General features: G+C 40.3%; 1 protein-coding gene across 3 annotated transcripts; it reads left to right on the forward strand.

Moving 5' to 3' along the window:
- Positions 1 to 10,321: 10,321 nt before the first annotated feature.
- Positions 10,322 to 18,648, forward strand: LOC110078905 (uncharacterized). 3 transcript variants are annotated; one of them, XM_020793513.3, is made up of 7 exons: positions 10,324 to 10,560; positions 11,678 to 11,820; positions 13,963 to 14,025; positions 14,772 to 14,862; positions 16,312 to 16,477; positions 17,821 to 17,918; positions 18,389 to 18,648. In XM_020793513.3, exons 1-7 carry the CDS (start codon positions 10,483 to 10,485, stop codon positions 18,542 to 18,544), a joined length of 795 nt encoding a protein of 264 aa, XP_020649172.3. In that variant the 5' UTR covers positions 10,324 to 10,482; the 3' UTR covers positions 18,545 to 18,648. The 3 variants fall into 3 exon arrangements, with proteins under 3 accessions (XP_078247643.1, XP_020649172.3, XP_020649175.3); XM_078391517.1 differs by lacking the exon at positions 11,678 to 11,820 and having other exon boundaries at positions 10,322 to 10,560; XM_020793516.3 differs by lacking the exon at positions 13,963 to 14,025 and having other exon boundaries at positions 10,349 to 10,560.
- The last annotated feature ends 807 nt before the right edge of the window (positions 18,649 to 19,455 follow it).

Raw genomic sequence — 19,455 nt, forward strand, 5'->3', positions numbered from 1 at the left:
GCAAGGAGAGAATATTGTAAGAAGCAACTGCCTGTTTTTTAAATACCTTCTTCTAGTTAAGGGGCCAACAAATGGTTGAAGAGCTGAAGTCTCTTTAAGTGCAACCATTCTTAGGGCATACAGTAATTAGATCGACATTTAGTCCACTGTTTGGTCCGCTGCAAGGACAGGTAGGTTCACTCCTTTTTCTGGTAATCACAGATGAAATGGCTGGAGTGAACAGTCTGCCCTGAAAATATTTCTACCTTCACCTTTCTGGGTCTCTGTCACAGACTTCTACTTTTTTGGTGCAGGTTGGAGCGCTCTGGTTTGGTTCATTTCCAGCAATTTCTGGGAACAAACCAAAGTGAGCCTTGTGCCTGTTAAATTGCCTCCTGCTGTCAATTTGCTATATTATGATTTTGCTTAAGAAGTTAGCAGTTTCAGAATATTGGCAAATTAAACACTTCCTCTCCACCTCTGTGTTGGTGCAGATGAAGTTGATTTTTTTAAACAACACTTTTAGGGCAACAATGATGTACTACATCACTTATTAAATTTGTTTATCAAATAGAAAATATACAGTATTACCAAAAGTGGGGAGACAGGAGGGGGCAACAAAGTGTTCCCCCCTTCTTCCTCTTGTCTTAAAGATCTGGTCAAGAACCTACCTGCAACCAAATCCATTAAAGATAAAATAAAATAGGGGTGCTCAACTGGGCCCTTCAAAACACAGAAGCAAGTTAAAGATCTGACTGGTAGGTTGCTACTAAGTTGCGCTGCTACTTGTTTATGTAGCTCAGCTAGTACAAGGAGCACACTTAATTAGCATCAATTCATGCCTGTCTGCAGAAAAAAACATGCAAAGCACAAGTAATTCAGGTGTTCATGGGTTAGGTTGCTACCTGAAGTGGAACCCAGAATGAAGACTGTAAAAGCACTGGCATAATGACATTCCATTTAGTGCACTTTATGAAGTCTCCACAATCAATTCTTAAAGACAGTTGCATACACTGTGGTCAGCAGAGTCTACTGAAAGGAAAATTACTGCCAATCTCTGCAAATAATAAATTTAAATGTTAAAGGTACATGTTAAATGAACCAGGACTTTATTTAGTATTCAAGTAGGATCCAGTAGTGCAGGAACAATGGAATCCAGTGGAACTGAAAGGGGGCACTTCAGACACCTCTGCTCCCCAACCCATGAAATTAATCAGCCCATGAAATACACATGTAAATGTAAAGTTATTCTGAAATTTGAAAACCTTTCTCGTATTTTCAGTTTGATTATCAGTTAATTTAGCAATCTTTTCCATTAGACAGCAATTTAGCATTCAACATTTCTGTTTCTACTGCAGCCAACATATTTATCCACCCTAATTTTTCCTGTTGGAACATGCTTTGTGGATATCATATGTGAAACCAGATTTATGCATAATGAAATATTACTCACTGGAACATGAGAAGGCTGCATTTGTAGAAATCTGCTTCTGTTTTCCTCACAGTGCTAGAGCTGTAGGACCAGATTGTGAAAAACAAAGCAAATATTGATCCATTATGCTATGTTGAATCACAGGCAATTTGAGGACCACTATTAGCAATTTCATCTTCAAACACACACATGCAAAGGGGAACACAACTGTTCTCTTTCCACTACTACTGCACAGAGACTGGTATTAAACAGGGAGCCAGTGTGTATTCACAAAGTTGCAGCGGTAACAATCTTGTTTTTTTAAAAAAATAATTTTACTTCTGTAAGAACGTTTGTTTTTTATCCATCTCCTGTATTGTGTGCATGTGAACACAAACCTAGTACATGTCACTAATTTGGATAATTACGGTATACAACATTCTTAAAACCTGAGATGTAGTCATGATGGCTATACTGTATGATAATCATTATAGCAATATGCTGCCCTCCAAGATAAGAGGCAGCAAGCCTCTGGAGATCAGATGCTGAGAACAGTGTATTGCCTTCATGTCTTCTTGGTGGACTTTCCACATGTGTTTACTTGGCCACTGGGAAACATTCTTGTCATGCTGTACAGTGTAGGAAGGGAGAGCACACAGTATCTATTCAGTGCACATTTAACATTTGCGGAGGTGGTTGTTCATTTCCTTTGGCATACACTTTTAACAGACTGTAGTATTGTTTGGTTTGTTCTATTCAATTTGCTTGTCAGGCTCAAGTGCAAGTGTTTGTCTTATCAGTTTTGATTGAATGAGAGATTACAGTGCATATGTTCAAATGTCAAGTGACTGAGCAATCATTCTATAGAAGAAAACCTGTTGGCTGATGGTTTCCTTTGTTTTTCTTGATCTTGTCCAGTGTCCTTCTAGAAATATGTCATCTTTTACCTCTCCCAAATATATCTGTCAGGGAATATGGTGTAATTTAGATACTAGGCACAAAAAAACATTTGTGTGACTGCATTGCATTGACTCTTCCACAAACAATAACCATTGCAAAACACTGTGCATTTTGCCAGCCCCCCCCCCCCCCGTATTGTGCAGTACTTATATGGATTGGCCCAAGGTGACAGAAATTGGCAAAACGTAGATTTAGGACTTGGAATAAGCTGTTTCTAAAATTATTAGAGAATATGTTAGTTGCATGTTGCATTGATTTTTGGAGTGTGGATGATGCTTCTCTTTCTGAATAATTAAGTAAACCAGCATTATAATAAAATGTAGAAATAAACTGATAAGGGAGCTTCTCCCTACCAATTTATCAAAAGTAATGTCTTGAGAATGGTGGTTCTCAATCCCAGGTATGTGGTATAGCATTAGAATTTTTATTTCACCTGTGATGCAACAGAAGAAACTCCCTATTTTGATCCCAGTGCTGGAGATACTGTATGGATAAGGCAGCAGTTCCTGTTTTATAAAGCATCTCCTCTCCTTACAGAATGCACAATTTAAACATTGGGAGGGAGCTTGGTACATAGGTTGTGGGGGCCTGTGAGATCTGTGCGGGGAGGTGTGTGCATCTCATGGACCACTAGATGTTGCCAACCATCCATAGACCCTCGAAAGAGGTAGTTACAACCAGGGCTGACAGTTGGTACTTGGCTCGGGACAACCAAGATGTATGATGTGGGTTTCCTGAGGAAAATGGCAACTATAGCACATTGGAGCAAAGGGAACATCACCACATGGTCTCCTTTGGGAATGAGCTGATGCCTGTTTGGCTGCTCCTAAAAATATATGTTATTGATATTTCCAGATCTCTTAACAAGCAAAATGTTATAAAATCAGGGATAGGGTGGAGAGAGCTGACCTGATGATGGACATGAAACCTGAATGCTCAGTGTCTTACTATGGTTTATTATCAGATACAAGTTTGAGACAAAGGACAAAACAGCTTCCCTTCTCTAACGATATGCAGCAGTTGGCTGGATTGGCATTAGTGATAGGAGAGTGTCTGCCAGTACAATTGGAACATCTAACTACTTTAGGAAGCCCTAGACATGTTGCGTTTAAGAGAGGAACACCTATGGAGTCCAAGAATAATAGGTAGTAGGCTCCAACTCCTGCCATCCTCAGGATTTGCTACCTGAAGTGTTTACCTCTCTGTTCCCAGTGATAGGACTGAACCTGATGAAAAGCCTACAGCTTTGCCATCTAGTAGCATAACTGATTTTGCACTGGAACATTGAAAAAGAAAATGGGGAAGGACTGAAGTACAGAAAAGACTCTTCTTAATCCAGAAGCAGGGATGGCGTGGCCCTCCAAATGTTATGGCATAATTCCCATCAGCACTAGTCAGCATATTCAGTTGTGATGGATCACACAAATCACAATCGAGCAAACTCTTGCCTGATTTTTCAAGGTCTAGGTGAGCAGAGGTTTTGACCCTTCAGACCTCCTGTTTAGAACTGCATCCTTCCACCACCTTCTGCCCATAAGAAGACAGAAAACAACTTTCTTTTGGTGCTAGCCTGAGAATAACAGCACCCCAAAGACTGTATTTGAGACAGTACTGATAGATCTAAGATGGTTCTACATAGCAGCATCTACTTCTGGACAGTGTGCCAACAGAGAATACATGTCACCATCTAATATGAATGCCTACCTACCAGAAATACTGTAACAATCAAATAATTAAAACTTTCTTCTTTAACTCAGTAACAGAACCTATTCAATTCTGGAGCAAACATATTAAAATAATTATAAAACATGGTGAAGAGAGCACTAATTTTCTTAACCATGTTGGATGGTCGTATCAATGGAACCCTTAGCCACTATTAAGGAAAGCAGGAAGTTTGCTCTAAAGATGGAAGGTAGGCTTCCAATCTCTTGAACACAGGTAAGGTATTTCCACATGTTATAACTGTTATAGTCCTGAAAGATTTCCAGAAGACTTCAACAACATCATTCTCAACTGTTTGTAATGTTTTTCTCACTATATGGAATGTTGGGAATAAATTGTATATATTCATTTTTGACAGACATGTGGTCATATTGAAACTAAATGGAACCACCTCTGAACACATTCTGCTGCATCTAATTTCAGGACTGGGCCTAGTTAATACATGAATTGAAGAGCATGAGGAAATACCAGACATCTCCAGTTAGGGCTAAGCAAGAATCCTGGCTATAGCCCTGAATAGTCACTTCCAGTTATAGTTGACAATATTGACTAAATGGGCCAATGTTTGTAGTGAGGTTCCCATATTTGCGTGTAGGTGATGAAATATTCCAAAAACTCACTGTAAATATTAAGAATTTCTAAGAGATTTGAAAAAAAGCATAGCTAAATGAACTAACAATTATTATGCATCACTTTAGTTCACTCTGAAATACAGGTGTTTCCTACTTATTGGACTGTGCCCTAATCTGGATTTCATAACCTCTAATTCAGGCTTTCATAACTACAGCATTTCATAATTTCATTTCTCAGATCTCTGTTTGTTATTTAAAACTGTTAATGAAAAAAACCTCACCTTGACCAGAGTCTGACTGAAATCCAGGGTTGGTGTTTATACGTCAAAACAAGCACTTTGAATTGGGCTTGGGCAGTGACTGATAGACAATGTAATTTGAACATATTTGGCCTGATGTGTTCCCTAGAGGTCCCACCACTCGCCAGCTGCACAGCTTGATTCTGAACCAGTTGCAGTAATCTATACGGGATGTTACCAGTGCCTGCGTAACTGTCATGAGACTCTGCTCATTCAGGTAGGGCCATAAATGGTATAATTTCCGCAGCTGAAGGAAGGCGTTCCTGGCCACCAAGTCCACCTGGGCTTCCAGAGTTAGATCTGACCTTGAAAGTAATTCAAGATACGGCTTTCCTTGCAATTGGCAGGATTATATTGTAGTTCCAGACACATTGTTGTTTTTTTAAATGATTTTATTTCAACTACAAACACATATCTAAAATGCAGTACAGATACTCCAAACCCTCCCCCCCTTTGAGGCCAGGGATTCAGACCTCATTACATTCCAGCTTTCCCAAACTCCAGAGAGCATTGAAAAAAAGAAAAAAAACTAAAAAAGACAAAGCCCATCAATCATTTTGCCCTATCTTCAAGTCTGACCCTGGGCCCAAGCATGTATTAAGTTCCAACTTTGTTTTGCATAGTCTCTTGGTTGATCTCGTAGCGCTTCTGATAGTGAATCCGGTTCTATAATGTTCAACAGCTTCTTCAGGAGCTCCTCCATTGTAGGTACGTCTTCACTTTTCCATTTTTGACCTAGCTGCTATCAATATATACATCAAACAATATTTAATTTTCTTGTCAGTAATTTCTGGCAGACACACTGTTTTTAATTTGTTAGGCTCCTGTTTTCCCATCACTTTCTCAATTTTTTTTAAATGGAGAAGGCAGAAAAAGCAGCCTAATATCTCATGTTTGCAGTGTTGACACACTTAGGTTTGTGTATCCTAACAACAGTGGCCACAACACACAGAAAAATCAGCACCTTCTCCCTTCGTGGGCACAGAGAAAAAGGGCAGGTGAAGAACAAAGATGACTGCATTCGCAAAGGCTTTCACGGCTGAGATCTAATGGTTGTTGTGGGTTTTTCAGGCTCTTTGGCCGTGTTCTGAAGTTTGTTCTTCCTAACGTTTCGCCAGTCTCTGTGGCCGGCATTTTCAGAGGACAGCACTCTGTGCTCTGTGCTCAGTGCTGTCGTCTGAAGATGTCGGCCACAGAGACTGGCGAAACATTAGGAAGAACAAACTTCAGAACATGGCCAAAGAGCCCAAAAAACCCACAACAACCAACAAAGATGATTGTAGCAAATAGTGGTTAATCTCCGGTAGGCTTATATTTGAGGGAATCTTGCTGAACTGTCTCCCTACCCCCAAATATAGCATCTCCCCACCCCAAATATAGAATAGAATTACTGAGACACTTTTGCTCATCAAATGCATCATTATGTTTGTGAAAAATCTTTTTCAGATACACTCCATGCGTGCCTCTGCAATTTTTATTTTCTGGAGAATACATGGTTAATATTTTTGTATTCTAATTGAAGTAAAGATATTTTGAAGGAAACAATGTCTTTTCTTCCAAATGACTGAAATCATTACTGACATACATCTTATTCTAACTGACACAATATTCACAGCAACTTCCTGTGCTAAACTGCTGTGATGAACAAATAAATGGCAGTGAGTGTGTGTGTATATGTGTGTGTGTGAGAGCGTGCACGTGCGTGTGTGTGCGTTGTGTGCTGCTTGCAGTCAACAGACTTTGTTTGTTTAGACTCTCGGGGTCACAGAAAGGTGGAGTATTTTAAAGCTGAAATCAATGCAGTGATCCTCAGGCAATGATTTGCTTCCCTCATCTTACACACTCTGCACTGGACAAAATATACCATTGTGCATGACTAAATCTCCTTCACTGCAACCTCTTTAGCTACCAATGTATCAAAAAGAATTATATAAATATGCAACATACCCTTTTGACGTGAAATAATTCAATACGAAATAAAATGGAAATTAAATGAAGTTACTTTATTCTGAAAACTAAAGAAGAAAGATAAAGGTAAAAAAAAAGATAATTCCATACTTGCTCAAGGGCAATAATAACAGATTTGGCTATTTAAGGCTGCAGTCTTTATTTATTTATTTTATTTTATTTTAATAATTTCATTTGTACCTGCTGTAGTAGTGCCTAAGCACTATTTTGGGCAACTAACAGTAGTCAAAAACACAACTACAACCCCAACCGGCAGAAGGGGAGGGTTGAGGGATGACGTAAGGGGTTGTGGCGGTCACCGTGACCCTATAGGGATTTTCCTAGTGTCCAGGGTCCCCCGTGATGAGAGCTTGGCCTCAGGATTGGCCCCCTGAAGGGAAGTGTCGCCCCCGCAGCCCTGTAGGCCAATAGGGAGAGGCTGGAGGAGATTGGCTATAAAAGGGGCGGCTGTAGGGCATGCCCTGGCATGCTCTTAAGCCTCCTGGGTAATTCCACAGTGTTTGCTGAAACGCCACAGCAGTGGTTTTGGAGAGTTCTGTGTGCGCTGACCATTCTTTGTAGAGACTGGCGAGTCTTGGAGATGATGGTGGACAAGGAAAACCAAATTCCTGAGACAAGCCAAAAGGATACTGAGAAACCCAAAAGGTGTTTGCACCCCAAAGGCTACTACTATGGGCTTGTGGGTTTTTCCAAGCCCCTGTGTCCCTTAGGACCCCCTATAAGGCTCAGGGGGAGACTGCCTGAAGACCAAGAAAAGCTAAGAAGAAAATGCAAGTCTGCAGAAGAACTATCCGTATTTACCGTGAAGACCAAGCAGAAGCCGAAAAGCACAAGAAAGCCGGCCTGCACCCTTATGTGGGGTGATGATGAAGATGATGATCTTGAATGCAATTGTGAACAAGGGTTAAAAGGAGCTTTGCAGAAGTCAACCGGAGAGACCCCGAAAACGGCAGTACCATTTGGATGGCTGTGTACTGGCAACACCGGGCACTGAGGGGGATGACGATAGTCCTGAGGAGCAGATGTTGGAAGAGGCTCCAGATGAAGGCTTTGAGAGTGCTACAGAACATCAAAGCCTGGTAAGAGCAATTTTCTAAAAAAGCTGTTATAAGGGTTTTTAAAAAATAGTTATGGGCTATGTTAGGGAATCCAAGTTTATTCAAAATGAAGCAGGGCAATGGCTAATAGAGTTTTGTCAAGAGAACAAGCTGGTCATCACAAACACTCTTTTCCAACAACACAAGAGACTACACATGGAAATCACCAGATGGGCAATACTGAAATCAGATTGATTATATTCTCTGCAGCCAGAGATGGAGAAGCTCTATACAGTCAGCAAAAACAAGACCTGGAGCTGATTGTGGCTCTGATCATCAGCTTCTTATAGCAAAGTTCAAGATTAAACTGAAGAGAAAAACCACAGGGCTAGTCAGGTATAATCTAAACCAAATCCCTTATAAATATGTACACAGTGGAAGTGAAGAACAGATTTAAGGAACTCGATTTGGTGAACACAGTGCCTGAAGAACTTTGGATAGAGGCTCATAACATTTTAGAGGAGGCAGCAACAAAAACCATCCCAAAGAAAAGGAAATGCAAGAAAGCAAAGTGGCTGTCCAACGAGGCCTTCAAATAGCAAAGAAGAGAAGGGAAACAAAATGCAAGGGAGATAGGGAAAGTCACAGAAAATTGAATGCAGACTTCCAAAAAATAGCAAGGAGAGACAAGAGGGCCTTCTTAAATGAACAATACAAAGAAATAGAGGAAAATAGTAGAAAAGGAAAAACCAGAGATCTGTTCAGGAAAATTGGAGATGTCAGAGGAACATTTTGTGCAAAGATGGATATGATAAAGGACAAAAATGGGAGGGACCTAACAGAAGCAGAAGACATCAAGAAGAGGTGGCAAATATACACAGAGGAATTATACCAGAAAGATTTGGGTATCCCGGACAACCCAGATAATGCGGTGGCTGACCTTGAGCATCCTGGAGAGTGAAGTCAAGTGGGCCTTAGAAAGCTTGGCTAACAGCAAGGCCAGTGGAGGTGATGGCATTCCAGTTGAACTATTTAAAATCTTAAAAGATGACGCTGTTAAGGTGCTACTTTCAATATGCCAGCAAGTTTGGAGAACTCAACAGTGGCTAGAGGACTGGAAAAGAGACAATAAAATGAAATATTAAAAAGGTAATAAATTATTTCAAATAAATTAAACAAATTAATTAACCACATACCTGACGTTAGCGATCATGAAGGTTATAAAAACATGTCTGGGCAACCTATTTAAGTAAAGACGGCAGTGCCTGGAGATGATGTATTCAGCCATAAAGAAAAAACCTGTTAACCCGAAAACAAGATGTAACCTGAAAATAAGCCCTAGTGGGCAATTAATTTCTATGGGGGGCACATAAAAAATCTTAACTGTGTTTGGGGGCCGCACCAACTTTACTTAAAAATAAAATGATAGTTATGTTATGCTTGCTTTTATTTTAAAATGAAACAGGGATGTTATGATTGTTTTTATTTTAAACTCGTTAATCTTCACAAATACTAAAGAGGTTTTTTGCATTATCAGGCTGGACTGGAGCGATGACCAGCGGGCTGGACAGAGCGGTTCATGGGCTGTATGTGGCCCACGGGCCGCACTTTGCCCAGGCCTGCTCTACTGTGATTTTTCAGTATGCTTGTAATATAAGCCCTGCCCCAAAATAAGCCCCCCGTTGAGTGAAATCCTGGCCTCCACCACTGTGCAGCAACCAGAAGAAAATGATACGACTGTGTTTGAATAAATGTAGATTGTTGTACATGGAAAAAAAATATCCCCTGAAAATAAGCCCTAAAAATTTATGTAAGACCCTGTCTTATTTTTGGGGAAACACAGAGTATTAAACTGACTTAATATCACAGACACACATAATTACGATTGTAACATGCTGGTATTTAATTCTATAAGTATGAATGTGGATGGTAACTCTTGCAAGGGTTTAACGATACTTGAAGGAAACTGACATTCATCCCAAAAGTCAGCCTAGGTAATCCTTTATTATTACATTTCTCCGCCAGGGCACAAAACAATTTTAGGCCCCAAGCGTAACTAACACCCAGTCACCATGGCAAACAAGAAGCGGATGTTTGATAGGGGACCTAAATCGCCTAGTGATGAGCTCACCGAGTTAGTTCTATTCGCCTTTCTTTTTCAAAAAATAATATTCCCCCTCTACTGTCCACGGATTAAGAGCTTGGACCGTCCCTGTGAAGAAGCACAGCTGCAAAATATCATTTGAATGCAACAGAAATGGTTCAATCCGCTTTTGACTCCCCGCTGCCGATAGAACGTCGTAGGCTCAGACGGGTTAAAGGAAACCAGACAGGCGCTGCTTTGGACAGCCCATTTTGGGGCTTTCCCGTGCATTGTGAACTGGTCTTAGAAAAGAGGTTTATGGCTTGAGGCGTTAAACTTCAAGGCTTTGAGAGTTCCTGGTTTGGATGGGCTGTCAGGCTCCGCCCCCTCAGTTTCATTGGTTGCATTGTTCCCTCGGGGGCGTGGGTGAGCCACGTAACCCTGCCCTCGGATGTTTGGTTTCCGTTCAGTGTGGGAAGCGGTGGAAGGGAAGCGAATGGCTTTGCCCTCAGTTCACAGGTGCCTCCAAGTGAGTGGCACGAGGCGGCGGGCGTGGGCAGCGCTGCTGTTAGCAGGTGGACTCCTGTGACTCGCCTCAAGGCCATGGCAGCAGAGTCGCCCCCGTCGCTGCTTGGCTTCAGCTTCCTTGGCTCGCCCGGGGTCTCGAAAATGTCACCTACTCTTACCTGGAGTAGAGCAGTCATATGGCCCCAGCTGGGTGCCAGTTGTAAAATGCAGAACTCACCCCACAGCAACCGATTTGCTAATCTGAGGCTGAATATTTTGGATTACTTTAATGCATCCTTTATTATTTCCATGAAAGAGTGTACAGCATAGGGAACCTAAAATTCTGGGGCTGAATTAAGAATTGTATCCATATCAATATGTCTTATGCACTGAAACATGTACAGAGTATTATCTTTTTTTTCCTTAACTTTCTAATCTGACCTGCCAGATTTTCTCAAATTGTCAAATTTTTGTAGTACTGTAGGAAACTACAGTACTACAGGGAACGTGGTGGCGCTGTGGGCTAAACCGCAGAAGCCTGTGCTGCAGGGTCAGAAGACCAAGCAGTTGTAAGATCGAATCCATGCGACGGAGTGAGCGCCTGTCGCTTGTCCCAGCTCCCGCCAACCTAGCGGTTCGAAAGCATGCAAATGTGAGTAGATAAATAGGTACCATCTCTGGGAAGGTAAACAGCGTTCCGTGTCTAAATCACACTGGCCATGTGACCACGGAAAGATTGTCTTCGGTCAAACGCTGGCTCTATGGCTTGAAGAGCGGGATGAGCGCTGCCCCCTAGGGTCGGACACGACTGGACAAAAATTGTCAAGGGGAATCTTTACCTTTTACCTTTTAGTTTCCTAACTTTGTATGTGGTTTTTCCATGGGTCTGAAAGACTTAAGCCTCCCAACGGTTAGTTGTTGGCAGTCCGCAATATAGCTCACTATAGTACTGTATTTGGTTTACTTTAGGTACAGTTTGGTTCACCCTATTTTCCTGTTTAGTTGGCTGTTGTGGAAATCGAATGCTGGACAAGACTGACTTTCTGTCTGACCTAATAAACTTCTGATTTGACTAAACTTCATTTGGAAGTAAATATGCACATTTCTAAATCTATGAAAAAAATATTTTGTTCTTCCAGCTCAATCAAGAAAATCAGCTGCTGCTTAAAAAGCTGAGGCATGCACGCTTAAAAAATAAGCAGCTGGAAAGTGATTTTATAAAGTTACAAGAACAGCTGCATGAAGAAAAGAAGTTCATTGTCTCCCCTGTCACAAAGAGAGAGTAAGAGTGAATTACATTGTATATAAATGTTTCATAATTTTCCAAGATTCCAACCAGAGGTCAGGTTTGTATGCAGAATGGTTATCTTTTATGCTTTTTTAGTCTCATTAGTAACCCAGCTAAGTAATACTAGGTCTGAACTAAATTAGAAGCTTGGTGGGTCATTCTACATTAGCTTAAATGGAATGTGAATCCAATTTTTTTTTAAATTGTTCTTCGTGTTTATTTTGGGATGTTAAAACATTTACATATCATTGTGAGACAATGTGTGTATCAATTTCCAGCACAGCTTTCTTGTGATGATCAGTTTGATAGACCAAACATTTTTTGTGTATTCTGCTAGTCTTACAAAAGTTTAACACTTGTACAGATTGTAGCGCTGTAAATCTTGAAACATTTTAAAATACTGTAGTGTATGGAACTAGAACATACCATGAGTTGTAACTAGGAAAATATAACATATGCAAAACTAGTAGTATGCAGTGATGAACTGTGATGTATTGGGATATATTATTTTAATATTCTGACAGAAGGGATATTTGTGGCTTGTTTAGGGTTGAGAGACCTTTGATTCCCCAGATGTAATGGACTACAACTTCCATAGTCCCTTGTAAGGCCTGCTGGACTTGCTAAAATAACTAGAAAGCCAAAATTTTTCCCATCTCTGGACTTACTTCATCTTTTTCCGGGTTGTATTCGTATTCACAGAGAATGTGTAGGGGAACACACTGGGCAATCATATGCCTGTTTATTAATAACTTCATCCAGTATGCTAAATAGAATTTATGGTATGACTAAACAGAGGAATTTAGAGTGATCTGGATTGCATTTAAGAGGTTCTTATCTTTCTTGTGATCTGTTTTATATCATAATGATCCATTTCTTCTCCCATGAGAAGGATCTAGACAGCACTTCAGATCACTCCAATTTCTCCTCCTTTTGATGATTGATGCCCCTACTCATTTCCCCACCTTTTGTGTTGCAGATGCCATTCTGCAGGCTACAGTGACTTTCCCTTTTGTGTGTGTTTAATTTAGTAAGTGGCATAGTGCTACAGCAATATATCAAACTAGTATGGATATTCCCTTATGTCTGCAATACAGTGGGGTCTTGACTTGAGAACTTAATCCGTATTGGAAGGCGGTTCTCAAGTCAAAAAGTCTGTAAGTCAAGTCTCCATTGACCTACAGTGCATTAAAAACCGATTAATCCCGTAACAGGCCGTTTTTGTTCCATTTTGTTTTTTGTTTTTCTGGTCTGTAAGTCAAATCTCAGTCTGCAAGTCAAACCTAAATTTTGCGGCCAGAGAAGTCTGTAACTCAAAAAGTCTGTAAGTCAAGCCGTCTGTAAGTCAAGACCCCACTGTAGTTGCTGTGTCAATTTGAAAAAAAATGAGAAGAGGAAAATAGATAGGGTTTTGTTGTTGTCCTTTCTACTGTTACAATCCACTGCATCCATCACAGGATTGTCACCAAAGAGAATGCTGCCCACAACTCTATTTTGGGAGCAAATAAAGCAACCACATAGATTGTAGAATAGAACAATTAGGAACACTCCCAATCACATCTGATAAACTGCAGTTCTAGCTCTATGCCAGAAAGGAGCAGAACAGCTTACAGAAGGGGCAGGATATATTGTTCTTATTTAAAATACATGGGGTCACTGGAAAACTGTACCAAAAGTGAACCAAATATAGAGCTATATGCTTGTCTAATTGACCCCTCATTCTCAGGAAAACTGTGTGCTTAGGGTGGCTGCCCTAAGTGGGAATGCTCTATTAGCTTGTATACTGAGCTTGAGGTTGTAGTACAATCTGCATTCAGGTGAAATAATTGAACAAAATTATTGATTTATATAGTCTAAATGCATTTAAACTGTCTCAATGAGAGTTTATGTGCAATTTGCAATGGGAAAAGGTACTGTAATTTAATGAGTGATTTTCTTTCACATTTTCCTATTGTGAACTTTGCAAAAGTGTTTCTGTATAGATTGATGTATCCTTTTTTTTTTTGAAGGATGAAACAGTGGAACTTGATTCCCTTTTCAACTTCTGGGGATGATTAGGCAAAATATATTATTACATTAATAAAATCTGCTCACATGGGGAAAGAGATTCTAAGTCAATGTATTTGTTTAATTTAGTGTGCTGGTTCAGACAGATGGGATTAACCAGAAGGAAGATGAAATAGTAAAGAAAAATGCTCGGTAAGCTTTGCAGAAATAGTAAAATGCTTGTCCTTATTACATACCTCATCCCATGCATATCTACCCATAGAGAGTAACTACATATGTTCAGCAAGAGGTACTCACATGTAAAGTGAGCATAGTATTGAAGTATGTCTGAGATATCAAACACAACCCATCTCCATTTTCTGGATTGTAAATGTAGCAGTTTGTATCAACTTTGATGTTTTGGGTAATTTCTTTAAAATTACTGCTGGAAAGAGCAACATTTTCTTCCAACAAACAATTAACCTTGCTGTCATTAACTAGGCTACTGCATCACAAAATCCTCAAGTATGGAACTGACTTTTGCCATCTGCTTCTCTTGCATCCATATCCCCCTCCACTCAGGCAGAACTATAATGTGGGAGGTTACAGACATATTTCAGTCCAGCTCCAGCTGGAAATGTGACTAGTGCTGGCATGCCAATAGCAACACACCCAGGATTGCTGGTCCTTCTCTCTTACTGAGGTTGCTTCCAATCAGCCTTTAGTTTTATCAAGCTCTGCTTGATTTTCCTCAGGCATTGTGCCCGCTAAACTGCCTAATTTACATATTGTACCTAGTTTTTCTGAAATGGAATCAAGCAAAAGAGACCTTTAGGTAGAGCATGTGGAATCCACCAACACAATTGCTAAATACCTTCTATTTTTTCATCATGTTTCAACAAGTATTTATGTTAGGAAACCCTTATTCTTGCTGAATCTTGCATGTTTTCTTTTTCCAGGGTACTCCAGATGTACAACAATTTGCAGAAAAGGTACAATAAAGAAGTAAAAATAAACCAAGGACAAAGTGAAACAATTGCGACACTTTCTGTAAGTTTTGTAATGTAATTTGACATAATAAGAGGGACTTATTCAAAGGAAGTTATGGCCTTTAGTTTGTGAGGCCTGAGCAAGGCTGTTAATGACAGCACCTTTGGGAGGTCATTAATTAATTGGGTCATAGTAAGTCTGAGGTGACCTAATGCACATAACAGAAAAGAATGGCTCTAATCCTATATATGTTTTCTATAAGCTTCACATAACATGCTACAGCTAAATGTGGCTTGTTAAAGAGGTGCCAGGGTGCATTCTAGTTTCACAGCTGCGTGCATGATCAAGTATGTGACCAAGGTGCACCCTGGTGCCTTTTAAATTACACTGTTGCACTGTGGCAAGTTACACAAACTTGATGAGATCACCAGTAGGCTTCTGGCCTATATTTTTAAAGATCTGCTTTAAAATTACAGGGTTGGATTAAGATCCAGGGAGCAATCAAATATGTTTTGGACCCCTTGCAGCATAGTCCAGTTCAAGCTATTTTCTGGCAATCAGACAACATACAGGGAATCACGAACCAATGTGGGTCTCAATCCAGATGTTTTGGTCTTAGCTACTTTTTCAGAGCTGGGCTGGAGTGACTCTAGCATGAATGAAAGGGTCACTTTAAGGGAGAGTGCTCTCTGTTAAGTAACACTTTCCTGTGTAGTCAAGCACAATCCTATATGTCTGATCATACTCTTAGTTGGAATTGTAACACTTCCATTGAAATAATGGCCAATATTTTGCAAGGCTCCACTGCTGCAGTGGGAATGATGCAACTAGGAGGGGCAGATTGCAGCTAGTTGGAAAGCTTCTTTCTCAGTTGTGGCATATGTGAGACTTCTCCTTGTGCATGAGTTGTGTGCACCCCAAAATTGGAAAAGGAACTCTTCAGCTAGTGGCAATCTGCTTCTGCTGTCACTGCTCATATACTGGTGCAGTTTCACAAGAAGATACAGTATTGGCCAAATTGAATTTTTGAACACATTACTAATTTAAGTTTTATTGACTGCAATAGCTGTACTCCCAAGTATGCCCTGTATCCGTATTTGTGCACTGTGTTTATTGGGTTGGGGTTGCATGCAGTTTTGTTGTACAGATAGTTTTTGCTGTCTCTCTTTTACAGTATGTGTGGAATTGTTCTAGTTAGCTGTGGTTCAGTGATGTATGCATTTATACTTGCAGAAGTTCATTTGTCTGGCTAAGCACTGATTGGCTGACAAATCTTTAATATTAGGCAATGTCTGACATATTGTGTGAATGACATTTCTAATTTCTACACTAAACATTTCATCTTTTAATTTACCTAGGATTCCTGCTGTTTTTCACTTTTTTCCATAAATTCTGATGTAATACTTATTAACCCTTGAACTGATGCACAAAGCATATTTCTAAGTATGCTTAAAATGGTATTAATCTAATTTTCTCATCAAAATTCTTTTTCCCCCTGTTCTCTTGAAGGCTAAAATTAATGAACTGGAACATCAGCTTCGGTTAGCAAAACAAAAAGTGATGGCATTGGAAAGCAAGATTCCAGCAAAGAACAAAACAGTTCAGTTGAAAAGAAAAGTTTCATCTCATAAATGCATGTGTAAAAAGAAGGGGAGCTGTTCTTGCAAATATTTAGGTAATAACATGTTTCTCTTCTCATGCCTTTTGATATATAAGTCATTGGGCTTGAACCCAATAAAGTTTCATATCTGCTTCTCACACGCTGGGGTGGGGACGAGAAGAAGGAGCATCACACCTACCTGTATGCCTTTAGAAGCCATGATTTTCTTTGACCTGTACTGTATATAATTTATTTCTGTTGATGTGCCTTGAAAGGGTCTGAACTTGGGTTCTCACATAAGTGTGAGGTGTGCACTATATAAAAAAACTAAGATTTTTTAAAATTGAAAGTTCAGCAATTAAGGATGTTAAGCACACGACTACAACTTGTAAAAAAACATTGTACTTTAAGCCTTGTCTTTTCTATTATTCCTTTATTCAGAACATCAAAATTATTGTACCATGAAAGCTTATTGTTCAAGCTATTGTTAAGTAAAGCCACTAGTGTTGTATAGTGGTTAGTGCCAAATTAGACTACGGAGGTAAAGGTTCCCCTTGACATTTAGTCCAATCATGTCCGACTCTAGGGCACGGTGCTCATCCCCGTCTCCAAGCCATAGAGCCAGCGTTTGTCCGTAGAGTTTCTGTGGTCACGTGGCCAGCGTGACCTTCCCATCGTGGTGGTACCTATTTATCTACTTGCATTTACATGCTTTCAAACTGCTAGGTTGGCAGGAGCTGGAACAAGTGACGGGAGCTCATTCCGTCGCATGGATTCAATCTTAGGACGGCTGGTCTTCTGACCTTGCAGCACAGAGGCTTCTGCGGTTTAACCCGCAGCACCACCACCTCCCAGACTAGGGAGACGCAGGTACAAATCCTTGCTTTCCCTGTGAGGCTTAACGGGTGACCTTGGCCTGTTGCTCTCTCTTAGCTTAATCTACCTCACAAAGAGGTAGTGAGGATAAATGGAGGTGAGAAAGAAATCTGTACACTCCTCAGAGGATTTGCTGGATTAAAATAACATGACAGTACCATGAGTACTCTTTAACTATGCTGTGTAAATTATACATACCTCTGCATACAGGATGAGGTTTTTATATGCTTCCACCCCTCAGTTGTACTTCCCCTGCTAGTCATATGGATTCTTAAAACCAAACTCTGAAGTGATTTAACAGTTTCAGCAGATAAAAGAACTGAATTGTAGGTTGGCAGTAAAATCATATCTGAAACAATTTCTACAGTAGGTGTACAAGACTTCATACTGGCTGTGCTTTTTCAAAACAGGATTTTGTAAGAAGAGAAAAAAGTGATTTGCCTGAAGATATAATCACATTTTAAAAGGTATGAAAGGTAACAGGATTTTGTTCTTTAGTGAGCTCTTAACTTGAAAGGAAGTTTTTCTTTCTTATGCTATAGACCAGTTGCTTGTTGAGATTCAGCGTCTGAAGATGGAAAATGAAACTATATCGAAAGAAAGAAGAATGTTGAGAAATGAAATTGCTGCTTTAGACAAGGTAATTTATTTATTTATTTATTCCATTTATACCCCGCCTATCTGTTCACCGCGAACACTCTAGTGTGAAGTAATGCAGAAAGATTCTAGTTGCACATGGAAAAAATCTGGGATAAAAATATTCTCTTTGATCCAGAATCTTATTTTGTGCTTCTGGTACCTCAGGTATCTGTGTTCCAAATTCTGATACTTTTAATCAGACAATGGCCTATAGAAATCATATTTGGTGCTGTTTTTCTGCCTTTGCCAAAAAACAAACCAAAAACTGTAGATGACAGAAGCTTTTGTTAATAAAGGTGAAAACTGTGGATCTCCTAGAAATTAATATTTGGATCCAAATTAAAATTAATATTTTCTTTGTTTGCAAACCTTGGTTTTTAATTGATTATTTCCATGGTCAATAAAAGAAATAAATTTTGAGATTCAGAAGTGCAGTTTAACGAAGAGGCCTTGTGCATAATTCCTTTTCAGGATTTTTTTGATGAAATAGAAGATTTAAAATATGCTCTTCAAGAAGCCATAAAAATGAATACTCGGTATGAAAGGTGTTTGAAACAACTAAGTTCAACTTATGGAGTTACCCTTACATCAACTTTGCCAGCTGCTAAACATCGAGGATCTCTATAGAAACAGAATTCAACCAAGATTATTATTAAACTGAAAGTACTGTCGAAAATTACTTATTAGGGTAGCATTATGTTCAATAAAATCATGTCTAATTTTTAAACTTTTGCATACTTTGTGTGTGGAATTTTTCTTCTCTGCATACTTTGTACTTATTATTCTCTGTATTTTCTGAAATATAAATCATAGCCTGGCTGGATAGAACACTTCACGTTAAAATGTTCTGAATAAGCTTGCATGGGTGCTTCACCTTCCCTCTCTTCATTTATGAGAGAGAGAGAGACTTTCCCAATCTGTCTCTCCCTCCCCCCCCCCCTCTGCCTAATGGTAGGACTGGCACTGATCTGCCTTGTACAGTACTTTGTTTGATCCTAATCATGCATCAACACGGTTTACTTCGTTCAAAAGGAGTTACTGAATTCTGTTAGCATAGCATTCCATGCATTGAGCTGACCTCTTATTTAATTACTTTTTAAAAGGCGCGTTTCCCCCCCCCATGGGATCAAGGTGGTGTGCTTAACTCTCCTCCTTTCCCCAAACCCTCACAATGCCATTGCTGGGTTAGGCAGGAGGGGACTGAGCTTCGCTGTTCCAAGGTCACCCCACGAATATTATACCCGGGGGGGGGGCACGATTAGAACCTGGGCCTCCCGAGTCCCCGCCTAGCATTTCTAACCAGAACGCCCCGTCGGAGAACCAATGTACATCGGACTTGATTATGCGGAGCCCTGGGCACGCTGCAAGAACCGAGGCCAAGTCCGCCACATCCTCGCCCTCCGCCACGAGAGTTCGGCAACGCTCGCTCGCCCCCCCCCCGTCCCACTTGCCCGACGGCCGCCCCGTCTCGCCGCGCTCCAAGCGCAGAAGCGCTGAGCGGCCAATCAAGCGGCAGAGAGGCGTCCCGAGCTCGCAGG

The sequence above is a fragment of the Pogona vitticeps genome, chromosome 4 (genome assembly GCF_051106095.1).
Source record: "Pogona vitticeps strain Pit_001003342236 chromosome 4, PviZW2.1, whole genome shotgun sequence".
In the NCBI taxonomy this organism is placed as follows: domain Eukaryota; kingdom Metazoa; phylum Chordata; class Lepidosauria; order Squamata; family Agamidae; genus Pogona; species Pogona vitticeps.